The 18579-nt window shown below is 37.0% G+C and overlaps 1 protein-coding gene across 6 annotated transcripts in view; it reads left to right on the top strand.

The window, feature by feature from the left end:
* Nucleotides 1-3058: 3058 nt before the first annotated feature.
* LOC138703729 (scaffold attachment factor B2-like) overlaps nt 3059-18579 on the top strand; it is a 90518-nt gene continuing 74997 nt past the window's right edge. For 4 of the 6 annotated variants that reach the window (XM_069831851.1, XM_069831853.1, XM_069831849.1 and 1 more), the window contains exons 1-6: nt 3059-3422; nt 3527-3611; nt 9279-9571; nt 17217-17327; nt 17411-17444; nt 17976-18261. In XM_069831851.1, coding sequence (XP_069687952.1) covers nt 3297-3422; nt 3527-3611; nt 9279-9571; nt 17217-17327; nt 17411-17444; nt 17976-18261 — 935 coding nt within the window. In that variant the 5' untranslated portion in view covers nt 3059-3296. The remainder of the gene's footprint in view (nt 3423-3526; nt 3612-9278; nt 9572-17216; nt 17328-17410; nt 17445-17975; nt 18262-18579) is intronic. The other 2 variants (XM_069831854.1, XM_069831850.1) reach the window with 2 other exon arrangements.

Here is an 18579-nt window from a genome sequence, read left to right as displayed (position 1 = left end):
GAATAGTACTTGCATCATGAACTTTTAAATCTCTATTAATATTGTCAATCATGTCTTAATTTGAGATCATGTAGTTCGGGTCAGCAGTTGGTTCACTAAAATGATTTTTTAGATATTCAGCAATTGCTTCAGCTTTATCTTGTGGATTGTATTTGATGCCATTTGTAGTATGTATGGGTTGCTGTTTATTGATGTTGGTAGATGAAGTAAGTCTTTTTGTTATTTTCCAGATAGTATTTGAAGATGCAGCATCCTTGACATCGGCTTCAAATTTATCTATTTTCAGTTCAGAAGCTCTTCTTTGTAATTTGTTTTTTGAATTGTTATAGATATTTTTGTCAGTTTCATTTCGAGTTTTTTGCCACTTTTTCCTAGCTAAGCGTTTCTGTTTGCAAAGAGTTTGAATTTCTAGGTTCTTAGCTGTGTCTGGGTTCTTATTGTATGCAGTTTTTGCGATTTTGATAGCACTGCCAATTGTGGAGGTGTAGATTTGTACAGCTTTATCTAAGTCCTCTCTTGATTTAATGATTATATTGCCTGGCACGGAAGAGTTTACGAGTTCCCTGAAGAATTTCCAATTGACTGTTTTTCTTTTGTCATGTTTTAATATAGAAGAAGCTGGAATGTGATCTAGAACTAGAATGACTGGGTCGTGGTTTGAAGACAGAGCAGAAACTGTTTCAATGTATAGAGGTGTAATAGTAGTATTGACAAGGGCAATGTCTAATACATCCGGCATATGCAGATTATTGTATAGAAAGTGAGTTGGCTGTGAAGGAGCTATTATGTTATATTTATGTAGGGAAGCGTGTGCTTCAAGTTGTTTTCCTCTAGGAGTAATAATTCTTGAGTTCCATTTTGGGTTTCTACAATTGAAGTCACCATCATGAATGTAGTTTTTTGACATTTCATGAAGCAAATCTAGATCATTGTCTAGAAGTTTCAGATTTGGAGAGTAATAGATAGCTCCTAATTGCAAGTTTGAGTTGTTTATTGGAATTTCTATGAATGTAGCTTCAAGATTTGTAAAGTTAGGTGTAGGTATATGTCGGTGATATAAAGTTGATTTAACAGCTATAACAGTACCACCATAATGCTATAGCTGATGTGTTATCATAATGTCGTGTGCACACTTTTAACTTGCCTGCCGCTAGAGGGCTACTGTCGCGCCAGCTGTCAAATGTTGGCATATTTTATACGTATGAGTTGCGTGACTGTATCTGTTTGTATCTGTTAGACTGTGGGGATAAGCAATCTGTTGCAGACCAAATAGAGCACCAGGTCCTAACCACATCACAAATGAACACTTGAAGCTCGCGGGTCCAATCATGGTGCCGGCATGGACAGCACTCATGAATGAATGCCTGCGCACAGGGCAAATCCCTGCACAGTGGAGAACAGCAATTATCAAAATGCTATATAAAGGAAAGGGAGACCCCAAGAACCCAGACGCCTACAGAGGTATTGCTTTGGAAGATGTGCTGTTGAAAACTTTCACGAAAATAATAACAGGTCGCTTGGCAGAAATGATAGACCCGAGTATCCCAGAGGAACAATTTGGATTCAGGGAAGGAAGATCGACCATTCAAGCTGTCCGATGCCTCCAAGAAGACATACAAGATGCACTGCGACATCCAAAAGGAAAGCTGTATACAGTTTTCGTGGATTACAGCAAAGCGTTTGACACCATCAACAGAAACATGATAATAAAGAAACTGGGCTCGATGATTGGAACAGGTCATTACGTCACCAGAATAGTAAACAACATATTGCACAAAAACAGCTTAGTAATCGACGACAGCGTCACATACTCAGAACCTATAGAGCAAAGTATCGGGGTGTTGCAAGGCGACCCACTAAGCCCCACGTTATTCAATGTAGCAACAGCTGATATTGTGAACAGTGTCAAGCTAGATGGAGTCAGCATGTATATATATGCCGACGACATGGCCCTAGCGTCCACATCGCGGCAAAAGCTTCAGTCCTCGCTAGACCAATTATCAATATGGGCCCGAGAGAACGAATTAGCCATCAATGTAGACAAAACCGTATCCATGATCTTCCGCCGAGGAGGAAGAATAGCAGCTGAAGATACATTCCGTCTGGAGCACAGGGAGCTACAAAATGTAACCCAATTCAAGTACTTAGGAATCACCCTCCAAACGCATGGGGATACGTATACACAACATGTAAATGAAAGAACCATACATGCTATAAAAGCAATGCATGAAGTACAGCATGTAAGCAAATTATCGCTAGAGACAGCCATGACATTATTCAAAGTCAAAATCAGCCCTATATTGCAATATGGTCTGAACATCATATGGGAGAACCTTACAAAGAGCAATTTAAAACGCATAGAACGAGTGAAGGCAACATTTATTAAAAGAGCCCTATCCATATCAAAATATGCTCCATCACGACTATGCTACGAAATGTCAAGGGAACCCTTCTATATCGAAGATTTGAGACACCAACTACTGCTCCCGTCCACTGCCCAGTACGAGAATCTCCTACAGGAACTCCGAACGAAGAGGTCACAAATATGGAGCGACTTCTATACAACAGAGGCCATGCTGTCCGACGAGTGGAAGAGACCGTACTACGAACTCAGACACACCATCACACGCTTCGCAGTGCATGGTTTTCATTTCAAGATCTGCAAAACGACAGGCTACCATGAGCCCAGTGCAGAGTGCGTGTGTAAATTGTGCGAAGGTGCCTGTGAAAGATACCACGCCCTCTCATGCAGACTAAGAATCGAATCACTAACGAGTTTCTGTAGTGAATAAGCATCCATGGAACGAACACACAAAATATGCATATTTTGCGCTTTTCTACCTATTATTATATATGTTCTAGGATGGAAAACAGCCTTACCTCTATGGTGACCAGACTGGATCTTTTATGTGTATACCAACGAGTGTACGTACATTTTCGGTAATCTTTCTATTCTCTCAGGCAATCTCTTCTTAAATGACGTCATTAATTCACATCCTACGACTTCCTTTGTGGCATAATATTGATTTTTACTAATTTATTATTTATATTCCTGGAAGTAATATGACAATGTTATTTCCTTACATCATTTCATCTTTTATATTCATATTTTCTTTTGGATGTTGCCAACTACGACAAATTTTCCACTCGGATCAAGAAAGATTGTTCGATACATCGAAGCAAGACGTCCGAAAGATTTTTCTGATGACTAAAGGAAAGCAACTCTGCATCCTGTTGGAAATTCCGTTTCTGAATATCTCCTTCTGCACAGAAAGACCGCAAGCGTGATAAAGAAAATGGCCGCAGAAAGTGAGAAGCGTAAGATAATTGATCTTAGAGTGGTAGATTTACGTGCAGAATTGGAGAAACGTAATTTGGATAAGACTGGAGTGAAGGCTGTTTTAATTGAAAGGTTGCAAAAAGTAAGTCCTAACGATTTAAAGTGGAAGTAAACTAATGTAACATAGTCGGTCTCTTGAAGCTACTTCATGTGATGTAAGTTTATGTTTTATCGATTTTGTTTCAGGCTCTTCGCGATGAAGGTCACGATCCAGATGAATATTTGTTTGAAACATCGGAAAAGAAGACTCCTAAACGTTTATCCAGTGCAAGTACGTGAATTTCATTTTTAATTTTTAGCGGCGTTAGGTGGCTTGTGTAGCAAAGATAAACCATCGTAATCCGCCATTTTATTATCAACATTCATGAAGGTGCCGAAGGTGGAAGTTGCGAGTATGATGTCCACATATTGTTCCCATGTTTATATAGCTTGTATATTATATATATGATAATTGATCTTTGTAAAGGGAACAAATTGCGGAAAATACCCCAACATATATAATTGAGGCTAACTATTGAGAAATAACACCCCAACGTATATCATTGAGGCTAACTGTTTAGAAATAACACGACCTATATTGAAGAGTTCAAACAAGTAATAACTAATTTGTACATAATGTAGTTAGTTGCTAATGCTCTGGCGTATTGTATCTGTTTCATTTGCCTTGTGGCCTTCCACTAGGATATTAACAAGTTGCTCTTCAGGAGCGCACTTTACTTTGTCTATAGTCCTGTATTCTCCAATCATGATGTAATCTGGAGTTTCACAAAGTACAAGTGTGGTGAGTGGAGGGTTAGATGTTGAGACAGTGCAGGTACACCGCCAGACAATCATGTCCAGTGTATGACCTGAAGAGTGCTGTGGCGGTATTTCTGGGAGAATCGGGGACGATACTCAAGTTTATCCATATTTTTTAATATAATGGGGAAAATCGCATTAAACAACGTAGAAGCTCCGCCTACCACCCCTTCCACTTTCCCCTACTAGCTCACCAGAGACACAACGTGAGTGTCGTGTAGAATACGTATTTCATGTGGGTGGGGATAACTTCTCCTACTGGCGTTCTCTTTATTGCGATTTTTCCCAGTAATGTTGCATGTTAGAAGTTGAAATGGTATTTCTCCAGAAAAGCTACACCAAAGAAGGGATAATTTTCTTTTGATTCATTGGCTACTGTGAGAGTTATGCATATTGGTAAACACGTGATTTTAGTTTGCAGCCACAGATACTTTTGGGCTTCCATACTTTTTACATAAAAATCATTTGATAACTGTATATTCTAATGCATTGTTGTAGCTAGAGTTGCCACCTTGAAGTCAAAAGTCGAGACAATTGAAACATGTGGTACTCTGTTTTAGAAAGTAGAAACATTAAATAATGACAAATTAAGAATAAACTACAAATTGTATATTCTAAATTTTTAAAAGTATTAAAGTTAAATGTTTATCTTATGAACCCGATGCTTTGTAGAAATCAGTGGGGCTGGAACACAGACGTATTTTTTGTGTGATGCAGCATCTCATGGGCATATTGATGGAATTCGGGACAACTCATAGTTTATTTTAACAATAAGTTCACTTTTCACGGATTTCACCTGAAATTTGTTTCATCTCTCAAGTTTTTCATTAAGGAAAACACTTGTTCTACATGTGCGTTACTCACAGGAATGGGAAACACAATTTTAGCTATTTTTGACAAGTTAGAGGCTGCATCTTTGGTTAGTTGGTAAATCGGTTTGTTCTGAAAAAATATTAGCGGTAGGGGAACTTGTCCTCACTGTTTCTCGCACGGCATCTGCTCTCTCTGTGTCCTCTTTCTGTACTCCCCCTCTTTTCGAGTGAATATATTTTACATATTAGTCACAGAAAACATTGAATTATTGGGGATCATCAGTGTGGTTTTCGGCGTAATAGATCGACTATTGATTAGAGTTTTTGTATTTGATAGATACTGGAGAAAAAATGGGAGTATAAGGGTACAGTACATCATAGGTTTCATAGATTTCAAAAAGGCATATGACTCGGTTAAGAGAGAAATTTTATATAATATTCTTATTGAATTTGTTATTCCCAAAAAATTAGTTCGATTAATTAAAATGTGTCTCGGTGAAACGTACAGCAGAGTCCGTATAGGACAATTTCTGTCAGATGCTTTTCGAATTCACTGTGGGCTAAAGCAAGGAGATGCACTATCACCTTTATTTTTTAACTTCGTTCTAGAATATGCCATTAGGAAAGTCCAGGATAACAGAGAGGGTTTGGAATTGAATGTTTATGCGGATGACGTGACTAAGTTAGGAGAAAATCCACAAACTATTAGGGAAAACACGGGAATTTTACTTGAAGCAAGTAATGAGATATGTTTGGAAGTAAATCCCGAAAAGACAAAGTATATGATTATATCTCGTGATCAGAAAATTGTACGAAATGGAAATGCTGTATAAAAATTAGAAATTTAACCTTTAAAGAGGTGGAAAAATTCAAATATCTTGAAGCAACAATAACAAATATAAATGATACTCGGGAGGAAATTAAACACAAAATAAATATGGGAAATGCGATTATTATTCGGTTGAGAAGCTTTTATCATCCAGTCTGCTCACAAAAAAGCTGAAAGTTAGAATTTATAAAACAATTATATAACTGGTTCTTCTGTATGGTTGTGAAACTTGGACTCTCACTTTGAGAGAGGAACAGAGGTTCAGGGTATTCGAGAATAAGGTGCTTAGGAAAATATTTGGGGCTAAGAGGGATGAAGTTATAGGAGAATGGAGAAAGTTACACAACGCAGAACTGCATGCATTTTTATTCTTCACCTGACATGGGAAACATTAAATCCAACGTTTGAGATGGGCAGAGTATGTAGCACGTATGGGCGAATCCAGAAATGCATATAGAGTGTTAGTTGGGAGTCCAGAGAGAATATGACCTTTGGGGAGGTCGAGACGTAGATTGGAGGATAATATAAAAATGGATTTGAGGGAGGTGGGATATGATGGAAAAGACTGGATTAATCTTGCTCAGGATAGTGATCGATGGAGGGCTTATGTGAGGGCAGCAATGAACCTCTGGGTTCCTTAAAGGCCATAAGTAAGTTACAGATACCATCTAAAGATTACAAAATGCCCAAAATTTTATTCTTAGCCTTGTTTGAATAAGTCGGAAATGACTGATTTACATTCTTCTATGGAGAGGGAAACACACAAAGACTTTATTGGATCTGAAATCACTAAGTGACTTTCTGGAACACAATGGGCACTTGAAAGAAACTTCTGTAGCATTTAACCAGAGACAGTAGCTTCTTCTGGGGTTAAGATCAGTAGAGATTCACATTTTGAACTTCCTCTTCTTTCCCTTTCTCATATATATAACTTTTTGTCATTCTTAAATTGTTAATCTATAAGCAGGTTGTGTTCGTACAGTACTGGAAGCTACGTTACAAAACATTTTCACCCATGGTTCAACACATTTTGAACCTCACCAACATGAGACAGACTGTAGGTCACATACTGTAGTAGTGAAAATGTTAAAAGTTTGAGTTAGTATATTTGTATGGAGGGTAATTTGATAGAAGACGGGCAAAATCCAAGATGGCGGACGAAAACTACCAAAACATATTACCAACTATGAACCTTTAAATTACACCAAACAATTTAAAATCAAGACGGACAAAATCCAAGATGGTGAACGAAAACTACCAAAAGAAATTCTACCAAAATGAACCTTTAAATTACACCAAACAATCTAAAATCGAAGATAAAAATTATAAACACAGTCATTACTTACCTAACCAAAGAAAATTCAATCGTCACTCACGTCTTCAACAACACTCATTTCACTCCCAGTATATGATACAGGCTTCAAACCAGTCTTTCCATATCCAGGATAAACTTTTCCAATGTCCCGTAAAAACACTGGCAAAATAGCATTAGGAGTGGTATATCCACGAGCCTTCAGAGAATTCACATAAATAAATTGAAAAATGTACATTTCGTCCTTACACCCAGGTGTACCTTCTCGTTTAATACTACCAATTTCAGACGCAGCAGCTTCTAGAATTAAACCATGCAACCAACAAAGAATTAAACCAATACTTTGACGTACATTCAATTTCGCAAAACTGAACCACGTATTCACACAAAATGAAGTTCTTTTAGAACACTTATGACATCTTAGTCTATAAGGGAATTTCACCAGATCATTCCTCGAAACCACACAAACAGAGTTTTCTTCACCACAATCCACACAATCCTTATTCTCGAACGACGGAATTAAACCGAAATCAATACAAAACTTTACACTCTTTTCTATATTAACACATCTCTCAAAAATATCATAAAAAGACAAGAGTTTCAAATCCTTCGGCCATCAGATGCAACGTACAACCTCTAACTTCAAACGCCATCAAACCAACTACAACTCACAACTACAACCAATAAAAAAAAAAAATCACGGCGACACCTAGTATAAAAACCTACAACTTACTTACTTACTTACAAATGGCTTTTAAGGAACCCGAAGGTTCATTGCCGCCCTCGCATAAGCCCGCCATCGGTCCCTGTCCTGTGCAAGATCAATCCAGTCTCCATCATATCCCACCTCCCTCAAATCCATTTTAATATTATCCTCCCATCTACGTCTCGGCCTCCCCAAAGGTCTTTTTCCGGCAAAAATGTATTACGGCGAACGCCAGTAGGGGAAGTTATCCCCACCCGCGCCTCTCGGCACCTCGCTCGCCTGCTCTCTCTCTCTACTGTCTCTCTCTACTATATGTCCCGCTTCGATGGATCACTGCCTACCACATTGTAATACGCATTAGACAACTGTCCACAACATGTACTGACACAACACAATGTAATGTGGTTTTCATTAAACAACAATCACCTGTTAACTTTGCACGTCCTCGAAGTAACACAATAGTCTTTTTTTTCCCACAGGTTGGACACTCGTAATGAGTACACGTCTTCGGTACGGATCATCACTACACGTGGTTACGTCTGTACACGAAGTTGGACACGGACACAATGAAGCCACCCCCGTAGTCAACCCCTATCAAGCGACATTCACAAGCCCACCAGTTTCTACCCACGCTATTCGGTCATTGTCCCCTTCTACAATACGTTATGGCAGTTCCCTTAAACTTAAATAGATTCATTTTCCCTTCTATCGCCAACTCGCCTCGGTAGCCGAGAGGTCTAAAGCGTGAACAAAAAGCGTGCGTTTAGGTTTAGGTACGAACTTTCTCGGATCGAATCTCCCCTCCTGCGAAGTCGTAAGAATAAAAAAAAGAGAGAGACATGAAGCTAGGAACAGAGAAGGAGAGAGAGAGAGAGACTGACAGGATGAAGTTCCTCTTTTGCTTAGTAGATGTCGTTACTCTTTTTGTTCCACTTTCCTACACTAGATGTCACCCCACTCTAAACCCCTATTTCCACTCTTTCCCGCTAGGGTGTGTGGTGAGCTTGTAGGGGAAAAGTGGAAAGGGGACGTGGGCGGAGCTTTGCATTCGCCGTATTACGTTTTTCCCCTTTTTCCCCTCCGGTCTCCCAACTAACACTCTATATGCATTTCTGGATTCGCCCATACGTGCATCTCAAACGTCTGGATTACTAACATACGAAAATCACTAAAAATCACTAACATTTAACTCTAAATTTACAAAGTTGGTATTACTAACTACATCCAACCAAGTGCCCGTCTTCTATCAAAATACCAAAACATTATTCTCACCCATGGCTCAACACATTGTTGAACCTCACCGACATGAGACAGACTGTAGGTCACATACTGTAGTAGTGAAAATGTTAAAAGTTTGAGTTAGTATATTTGTATGGAGTCTTGATCGATCAACATTTCTTCTAACTCCATGAACCAGACTTTCCTCTGTCACTGCTTATGAATGGTACCAGTGGAAGATAAGTATTTTGTGTTATTTACAGAACGGGGTGAACAAGATACAGAATCAGAGACACAGAGCAATGCTGAAGAGAACCACATGGATGAGGACCATGACATAGATATGGATGAAGATGGTAAAGAGGAGGTGAAAAAAGAAGCAGAGGATGAAGAGGAAGAGAAGGTCCAGACTGATGAAACTGCAGTGAAGGAAAAGGAATCATCTGAGGAAAACAAATCATCTGAAGAAAAGAAATCTGAATCAGTAGCTGATGTTAAGGAAGACGAGAAGGTTAAGGAAGAATCTGAGCCAGAGAAGCCAAAAGTTTCGTCAGAGGTAAGTTTCTTAATCAAGGAAAGCTTTGCTGTTGTAACTGAATAAAATATTGGAAAAATTTGGTTAAGAAATTTTAAGTTTAATTCACCGTAATCTTTCAGAGAGCATGAAGTCCTAGACATAATGACTGTCAGTATTTCACTGACAAGGATTGTTGTACCACATTTATTTATCTGTTTATTTATTTTGCTAATAATTGTAACATAAAATATAATATATACAGAAAAACATTGGTTCGATCCCAGGTGGTGACAGGATTTTTTCTCGTTGCCAAACTTTCAGAACGGCCCCGAGGTTCACTCAGCCTCCTATAACATTGAGTATTGTATGTATTTATTTACACTGCAAGTGGGCAAGCACCCAGTGGCAGTGGTATACACAATATAAACAATACACAATAAAATGATAAGCAATACACAATACAATTTTACAATACATATACAATTTCATACACAATACAATTTAACACAATAATAATAAAACATAAATAAAATACCTAATTTTACAATACAACCTACATAATTATGTATAGGCCCTACATAAGTTTCAGTAGTCTTTCACTTTACTCCCATCTCATTCCCTGTAGTGACACTATGACGCATTTCACTGACACTTTAGCACACATTTCACTGACATTCTGTAACATATTTCACTGACACTATAGAACACATTTCATTGACGCTATAAATTATCACTGATCGGAACTGTTCACTGCATTGTAAAACCATAACTTCACTGACTCACCTCGCTTCACTGATACAACAGTTCAAATAAATCAAATAATTACATCCTTATGCATACTTATAAACAGAACTACATTTAAACTAAACATTTCTAGTCTAAGGCCCTCTTACACGCTATTTTTAAATAATTTACAATTCAAACCAAGGAAGTAACTCGTCAGGCTAGATAAATACATGTCACCTTAAAAAATTAAATGTTGAATGTCACCTTAATTTTAATTTGCGTTTTATACACAACTTTTTAAGTTATACTTGAATCTCCTTAAGGAAGGACAGCCCTCAAAGACCGCTGCAGGTAGGTCATTCCAATCATTTATAGTTCTATTTAAAAATGAGAATTTACCTACATCCGTTTTCTGTTTCCTACATTTGATTTTAAAATCATGATCGTTCCTACCATAGTACGTTGGCTTTTCTAACCTAGCCGTTATGTCTACCCATGCTTTCTGACCTAGATGTGCTCTATACAATGATGTTATTCTAGTTTTCCTACGTCTGTTTTCCAAAGTTTCCCATTTAAGTTCTTTTATCGTATTGTTTCCATCTTCTCTTTTACCTTTAACAAATTTAGCTGCCTTTTTTTTTTTTTTTTTTTTTTTTTTTTTACAGAAAGACATTAGCTCGCTCCTGAAAGAGTAGAACTCGTGCTCAGGGGCGGAGTCCTGAATTGAAATTAATAAGTATACAATACAATTTGTCTTATGTCTACTATGCAGTTAGAATATATAAATTTAAATTTACAATGTTTCAATTTTTATAAAATCCATACATAACATTTTAAATTTAATACTAGAACTATTAGAATTGACAAGATTAGGATATTTAAATATAAATTTGTTATATATTCTTGGGCCTAAATTACTACTATGATTAAATACTGTAACAGTGTTGCATTTTGGTTCGAACAATCTTAAAGAATTCATACCTTTTTTTTCATAGCTATGAGAATACAATTCAAAATTATTTCAATTTTTATGTATGAATTTTATTAGTACAAAATAATAAATTTATCTTATGTTAAGTACATTAAAGTCTAAAAACAATTTTTGAGATGGAAAATCAATAGGTTTATGAAGACATATTTTAATTATTTTCTTCTGTAATAAATAAAGTGCATTAAAATTGGATTTAAACAGTAGAGCCCCAATTTCCCGTTACCCATTAGCAATCAGCGGATTATCCAACTGTTTTCTGTTACTTTTTTATTCTTTTGCTTCAGAAAAAAATTTGAAGTACATTACAGTACATTATATTGTACGTATTTTTTCTACAGAGGGTTAGTACAAGACTTTACCATTACAAAATATGTAGAAGGAATGCTGCCGCTGCTGGCATCAGAAACGGTTATTATCTGTGGGATGGGGCGTTTTTCTCACCTTGTAAATAGTCACTGCCTGCATTCAAGAAAATGGCCCCAAGAGCTTCCACACAATTGCAAACCCTTGCACCATTCAGTATTGTTCTACTGTTGGAGTGGCTGTGCTGTATAATTTTTATGCAAGCTATCTTTCACGAGTGTCAAAAAAGAATACTAGTTGTGCCAAGTATCGAAACACAAAGTGCAAATAATTGAGCAGTTAGGGAAATGAAAAAAATGTGGATCATCTCGTATCTGAATACGAGATTGGCATTACAACTGTGCGTGATTTAATAAAAAAAGAAGCAGTCTCTTCTGTTAATTGGGGATAAAATTCGTCCAAGAAACATGATATTTCTGTGCAGGAATTCTGTAGTAGTGGGTGTGTCTCTCTATGAAGTAGGCTGTTCCAATTCAAACTTTCCACACTTCAAGGAAAATGAATTCATATTCCTTTAACCAAAGATATTGAAGTGAAATGAACAAGTGTTCAGAATAAAATATTTCATTTATGCACTAATTCGTGATGTAGTGGAAGGCATACTGGTATAGATATCAGTAGCTAGCTTAGGTAATGTTTCTACTTGTGAAAGTGAGTGGAAAATTCGAAAATATTTTTGTCTCTAAGGATGGGTTTCATTTTCTTACTAACAATAAAATTACAAAAACAAGACATAATGGAAGGACTGATACAACAAGAGTAGTTCTACATTTTTTGTTTTATGTTTCTTTGAGTGGTCTAATTTGATTTAATCATATTAGTCTTCATGTCAATTTAGATAATCTAAGTACATCATTTCGTCTTGTCATTGTCGAATATTTCTGCCATCTTGTGCTCTTCAAAGTAATTAACTATTGTTACCTAACTCAATTGGCCATTGATCTCCCATTAAAATGTACAGCTGTTAAGCAAGTTTTTACCAGTATCATTGGTGCACCATACTTGTGCCTTAACAGGCATTAAGTTGGGCAGTTAATGGTTGTTAAAACTTAAGGGTATATGTACGTGAATGATCACAAATATTATTAGAAAATGCGGGCTCTAAATTTCTAAATTTTATAAGGAAATGAACTCACAATTACAAGGTACCACAACAAGACTTATTAGAACTTAAATATCTCATAAAAGTATAAAAAAGGTTACTAATAATATTTTTTTAGAATTCACTTTTTACTTCAAATTAAATTTTTCAAAATTTGTAAAATTTTCACACATACTATTTCATAACTCCACAACCATTAGAGATAGAATTCTGAAATTTTGTACACTGATTTAACATGCATTTATGCAAAAGGTAGACTACAATAATGCCCATTTCTTTAAAAATAGAAAAATAAGGTCACAAAACATTGTGGAAATTTTAATATAATTTATATACGGCAAATAAAAAATTAATTGTATTAAAATAAACAACTCTACATATCTAAGAGTAGTCTGCTTTTCAGAAATAAGTGTTTATTACATGCAGGAAAAATATTAAAGATGTCAGAGAGATCATAACAATGTTATGGTTACCAAATGTTTTTTTTTTTCTTTTTCATACTTTGATAAAACTAGTTTGAAAAATATTATTGGTAACTTTTTTATGCTTTTATCAGATATTGAAGTTCTAATAAGTCTTGTTGTGGTACCTTGTAATTTTTATCCAATTGAGAGTTCATTTTCTTATAAAATTTTAGAAATTTAGAACCTGCAATTTCTGATATTTGTGGTCGCTCACGTACATATACCCTTAAACAATGTTGATGCACCTGGCCACTAGACTTCAGATACTGTAATCAGGGTAATAGTGATAACTTTTGAAATTGCAGGAACTTTAACTAATTTCAAGCATTTAACTTTGTGTATATGTAAGTCATATCTTACTGTCAGTGACAACCTTCCAGATCCCTTTTGTTTCATGAATTGTCACTCCATTTTTGCACCACAACTTAGGCCGTGTCTCAAAGCTCAAGTCCATACTACACACTAGTGACTAGCAACTAGGTGACTTGTAAACTACACACTAGGGAGCTTAGGACATGTATGCTTGAAACATGGCCTTCTTTACAGACAATTTTTCTAAAAACCATGACATCACGGTGCAGCACTGAATTAAGAAGGCAGTGTCCTAATGCAGTTTCATTACGAATTATGTGGAAAAGATGAGGGCTTAATATATTACAATGTTTAAAACATTGTACACAAGGTACTAGCAATGTCAGTGTTCAAAGTTAACGTGTTATTCTACATTATATTTATACTTGGCTCGAAAACATGACGGCCACTCTTCTTGGAATTGGTAATCCCTCATAAACCCCCATCCACTACTCAACCCCTAGCCGCGTGGCAGAAATACAATAGATCCCAGCATTGCCAAATATAGCAGTCATTGCCTCTTAGCTTTCACTCGTTAGTGTCTTTTCAGACATTTGTCGACGTGTTGTTTTATACCGTTGTGCGCTTCAATATGTCTAATTTATTCCAGCCATGATTAATGAGTGTTGGAGCAGATGATCTGCAGTCAGACCTCCTGATTCACCTGAAGATCCAGGACCATCACAACAAGAACAAATAACACCGTCGAAGAAAACAGAATATCTTATTTGCAGAGGAGCGTAGCTAAGAAAACGAAGTGTTAAAATTGTGTTTAATGTTAGGAATTTTATCCATAGAGTAATCGAAAGGTGCGATAGTTTGATAAGTAAAAATCTTAATCACTTAACATCGGACGCAACCGGCGGCGTGGTATTACTACAGTAAAAAATATATTGGCCATAGAAATTAAGAATTACAGTTCACCAACTAAAGAGAAAATAAACAAACTAAAATAGAATTCGGTAAGATGGACGATTTTATGCGTGATTTACTTTGTCGAACAGTATGTGAACAGTACTCGAAAGCGATATCGCCGACAGCAAATAAACTTGCGGAAATATTCTGGCCTGATTTGTACATTATGTTTAAGAATGCAGAAAAAATTTCATTCGATTCTATCCAGCACTTTCGGAATTACCAGGAAAAGGGTTTTTAAGGAATATAGTTTGCGAAGAAGAAAAAAAAGCTCATGCTGTTTTCCACTTAACAGCTATTATAGCCAATGCCGCACTTTACAATAAAAATCATAACTTCAGAACTAATAAAGAGCCACTGGCGTAGCTCAGTTGGCTGAACGTTCGCAGATCACAATGACTTCAAGAATTGGCAACTCGGCTAAGGGTTTATCCCTTGCGCGTGCCTGCAGTTAACTGGTGAAGGGGATGAGGGAAGGTCGTCATGTTTTCGTGCGAAGTATATATTATTTCACTTCCAAAGCATTTTCAGATTTCATAATCCCATTTGCTGATGAGGTACCGTAGTTTCCCCTAACTATGGTCCACATTTGTCACACTTTTCTTTGTATATTCAATACTATTCATCCAGATTAAGTGACATTTTGGCTTCGGACTCTTGTAAGTTTATATTAAATAAATATTGACATATGTGTTTGAAATTATTTAATTACAAGTGTTGAAAAAATAATAAGCATTGGTACGTAGTTGTATTCTGAGTTGCCCAACTATGGTCCACTCATATATTCATGCTGGAAAGCATGAATGGACTATAGCTGGAGCTGTAATTATTCGTAAATCAATAAATTGAGTTTCTAATTTAAGGGTAGAAACATAATCTAGCACAGAAATATTAAAAATAAATGAAAAGTACATGGATTCTTTTTATTAGTACACATTGCATAAACACACAATAAACAAGTGAAATCTGAAAGTCATTTTCCTGCAATAATGAACAACTACACTCACCGGCAAAAATACCGGGCCACCTAAAGTTTCTCAATTTTTTTTATGAGGTGAGAATCAGAAAACCCATTATGAAATGAAGAAAACTTTGCTTCCCAGAAAAAAAAAAAACTCTTTTTTATTATCACTTGCGCTATTATTTTCAACGCCAAACAATGGATATAATTAAAAGGTGTAAAAACTTACAAATTGTTTCAATTTTCTTCCAAATGTTCAACTGACTTTATGGCCACCCAGATGTTACTAATAGCGGATATTGCCTCCCCTCAGTAATTGCCGCTTCTTACTATACATGAAACAACAGCTCCATTGTTCTTCACTTCCAAAACTTTCCCTGGCCACAATTCCTCCTCATAAGTAACTACCATATAACTATGTGCTTTTAGCATTATTTTAACAGATTTCATCTTCTTTTCCACATCTGACTCACTGTCTGTAAATATGGAGAGTACAACGGAAACATCATAATCTGTATCCAATTCAATTTCATCGCTGTCATGATCTCTTACAGGGACGGTTGTTTTCCTTCTACCCTGAAGTTTTCGTTTTACCGGACCATTATTCGTGCTAGTACCATTGATGCTGGAACAGCCTGTTTCTTTATTTACTGGACTATAATGTTAATTGGTGTTTTAGAATATACTGAGATACCGTATTTGCAGAAGTAAATAATAAAATTGTTCACATTTCATTAAAACAAATATTTCAAAATGAAATACAACTATGGTCCACGAAAAATTGTGGTACATAGTTGAGGACTGTCTTCTAGCCTTGAGGTTAAACATTTTTCACGCGGAGTCCCTAACCTCTGCTAGTCTAATTATTACGTGAAAGTAAACACTATATAGCGAGGTTTAATTGTACAAACAATCATATATCTATAATTTACCAGCTCTACAGAGGAGAGCTTAATAAAACAGACAAATACAAACTGAATGATTTCGTATCTTCACACATTCAATAGAACGATGCACACTGATCTTGTTAAGCATCCATATCATTGCCACGTGTAATGGTAGATAGAAGCATCTATGGGGAACATAATTCCATCACAGTGGCGCCTTAAATGGCAAACACCGAACTCTTGGGGGACTAAGTAGTACATAATGCGTTTTGGACCATAGTTGGGTGCCTGGACCATAGTTATGGGAAATTACGGTATCCATGTTTGTTTAGTGAACAAGTCAGCAATCAAACAAGCATTTTCGTTTACTAGCTACTACGGACTTGATTGCTATGCACTATGTAGCTTTGGATCATAACTTCTGACGTCACATCTGGCTATTTAGTCAACAATCTAGTTCACTTCAGGTGAAAATGTAGCTTTGAGACACGGCCTTAGTAATCATTTTAGTAATTTTATTGTATAATATAATATGTGTGTGTGTTTGCTGTAATTCCTTTATTTTTAACAGTGTTACGAATAAATTCGTAAATCGTGTTGTGTATGGTGATGTGACAACTATGACTGAAACAGCATACTACAGTGAAACTTTGACTCTTAGGGTGCTATGCATAGACATTTTGCTACGAGCGTGCTAAACTAGCCCCGGCTATCGACTGGTTACTTGTACAGGATTTATATCATATAATATTGCTAACACTGGTTTATGAATACGAAAAAAGTTAGTTCGCTGATCATCCACCGGAAGCCCGAACTAAGAATGTCTATGAATATGGCCCTTAGTTGCATCAGTGTAAAAAATTACGAATATACAATAACATTTAATTTGTGTTGTGGATTTTAAGGTGTATGTTTTGTTTTTAGGAGACAGTTACTGAAACAGATAAGAATGTTCCAGAAGCAAATGGATTGGACAATGAGGACTCCATAAATCTTACAATTGGGGAGGATGAGGAGAAGTTGCTAGCAGAGGAGGTAAGGCTTTTGCATGGCAATTAAAAAGTGTGACGATTTTGACCGACTAACACTAAGTTATTTTGGTTTGGTGTGTGTTACAGGAGGACAGTAGCAGCCAGGAGAAGGAAACAAAAGGTACTGTATTTCTGCCTGTGTAGCTATCTGCAAGTTGGCTTGATGAGGTAAAGTCAGGTGCCACTGTCAGTTGTTCAGTGTGAATGGCAGTAGGTAAGCCCTGGCAGGCAAGCAGGTTGTGAGTGATCTGTGTGTGAAGATGATTCAAGACTTGGTTGGTGCGTCGTTGGACGGTTGATGATTAAATGTGGAGGAAGAAGATATCAGTTGACAGCGAATAAATAGTGGGGTGAAAAGGGGCCTTGCCTGCTGCCATTTTGTGACAATGAGGCACTTGACTTTACGTTGCGGTGACATTTAGTAGTGGCTAGGTTTGTATTGCTTGTTCTGATATGGACAGCTGTGTTCTATTTTATTTGAAGAATCTTGTCTGCCCATCCCCTGCCTGAAGACCTCGATCGTCGGCACGAAGAGTAACCAGAAACGAGCTAATTTTGTTTCGTTAGCAAACAATGAGAGGTTTGAGTGGGGGGTCTCCCGCTCAGGTAAGTGTGGGGTCAATGGCAGAGTAATGCTTGTCCACTCTTTCAGTAGCTAATGACTTCGGTGGCGGCGACGGAGTCGACGCACATCCCGTTCCAGCAGCAACCACAACGACGGGAGCAGACACTGATGAACGCCATCGTAATGCTTCCTTGATTGTCCCTGTAGATGAGGATAGTGCGGTGGCAGGCTTGACTCAACAAGAGGGAGGAGGGGATGGAAGCAAGAAGGATTCACCGGGCCAAGAGGAGAACAAACAAACTGGGGAAGAAGAGTCGCTTAACAAGAACCAAGAGGATCAGAGTGATGATAAATCTGGCGGAGGAGCCAAGAGGTTCGTCTCACATAATCATGGGGTTTGTATTCATAATGGGAGAGATCGACGATATCATCACATCGAGTGTCACCACAATTTTGAGGACTATGGTTTGGGTGGTAATGTATTGAGGTACCATGATGTCAGTGTCTATTGTTGATCATACATTCATATATAGCTATCTGGGGGCTCTGGGTTAGATCTCGGTAATGCGTCAAGATGGAGCGAGCCATGACACAACGAAGATATGATGCCACTTCTTCTTGGAGCTTCGATTTACTAAGGTCTTAAAAGTCTTATAACATATGTGAAAATGAAATTATTATATATCGAAAA

This window comes from Periplaneta americana, chromosome 7 (genome assembly GCF_040183065.1).
Source record: "Periplaneta americana isolate PAMFEO1 chromosome 7, P.americana_PAMFEO1_priV1, whole genome shotgun sequence".
In the NCBI taxonomy this organism is placed as follows: domain Eukaryota; kingdom Metazoa; phylum Arthropoda; class Insecta; order Blattodea; family Blattidae; genus Periplaneta; species Periplaneta americana.
The sequence above is the reverse complement of the archived record's forward strand: the minus strand, read 5'-3'. Positions and strand labels throughout refer to the sequence as shown.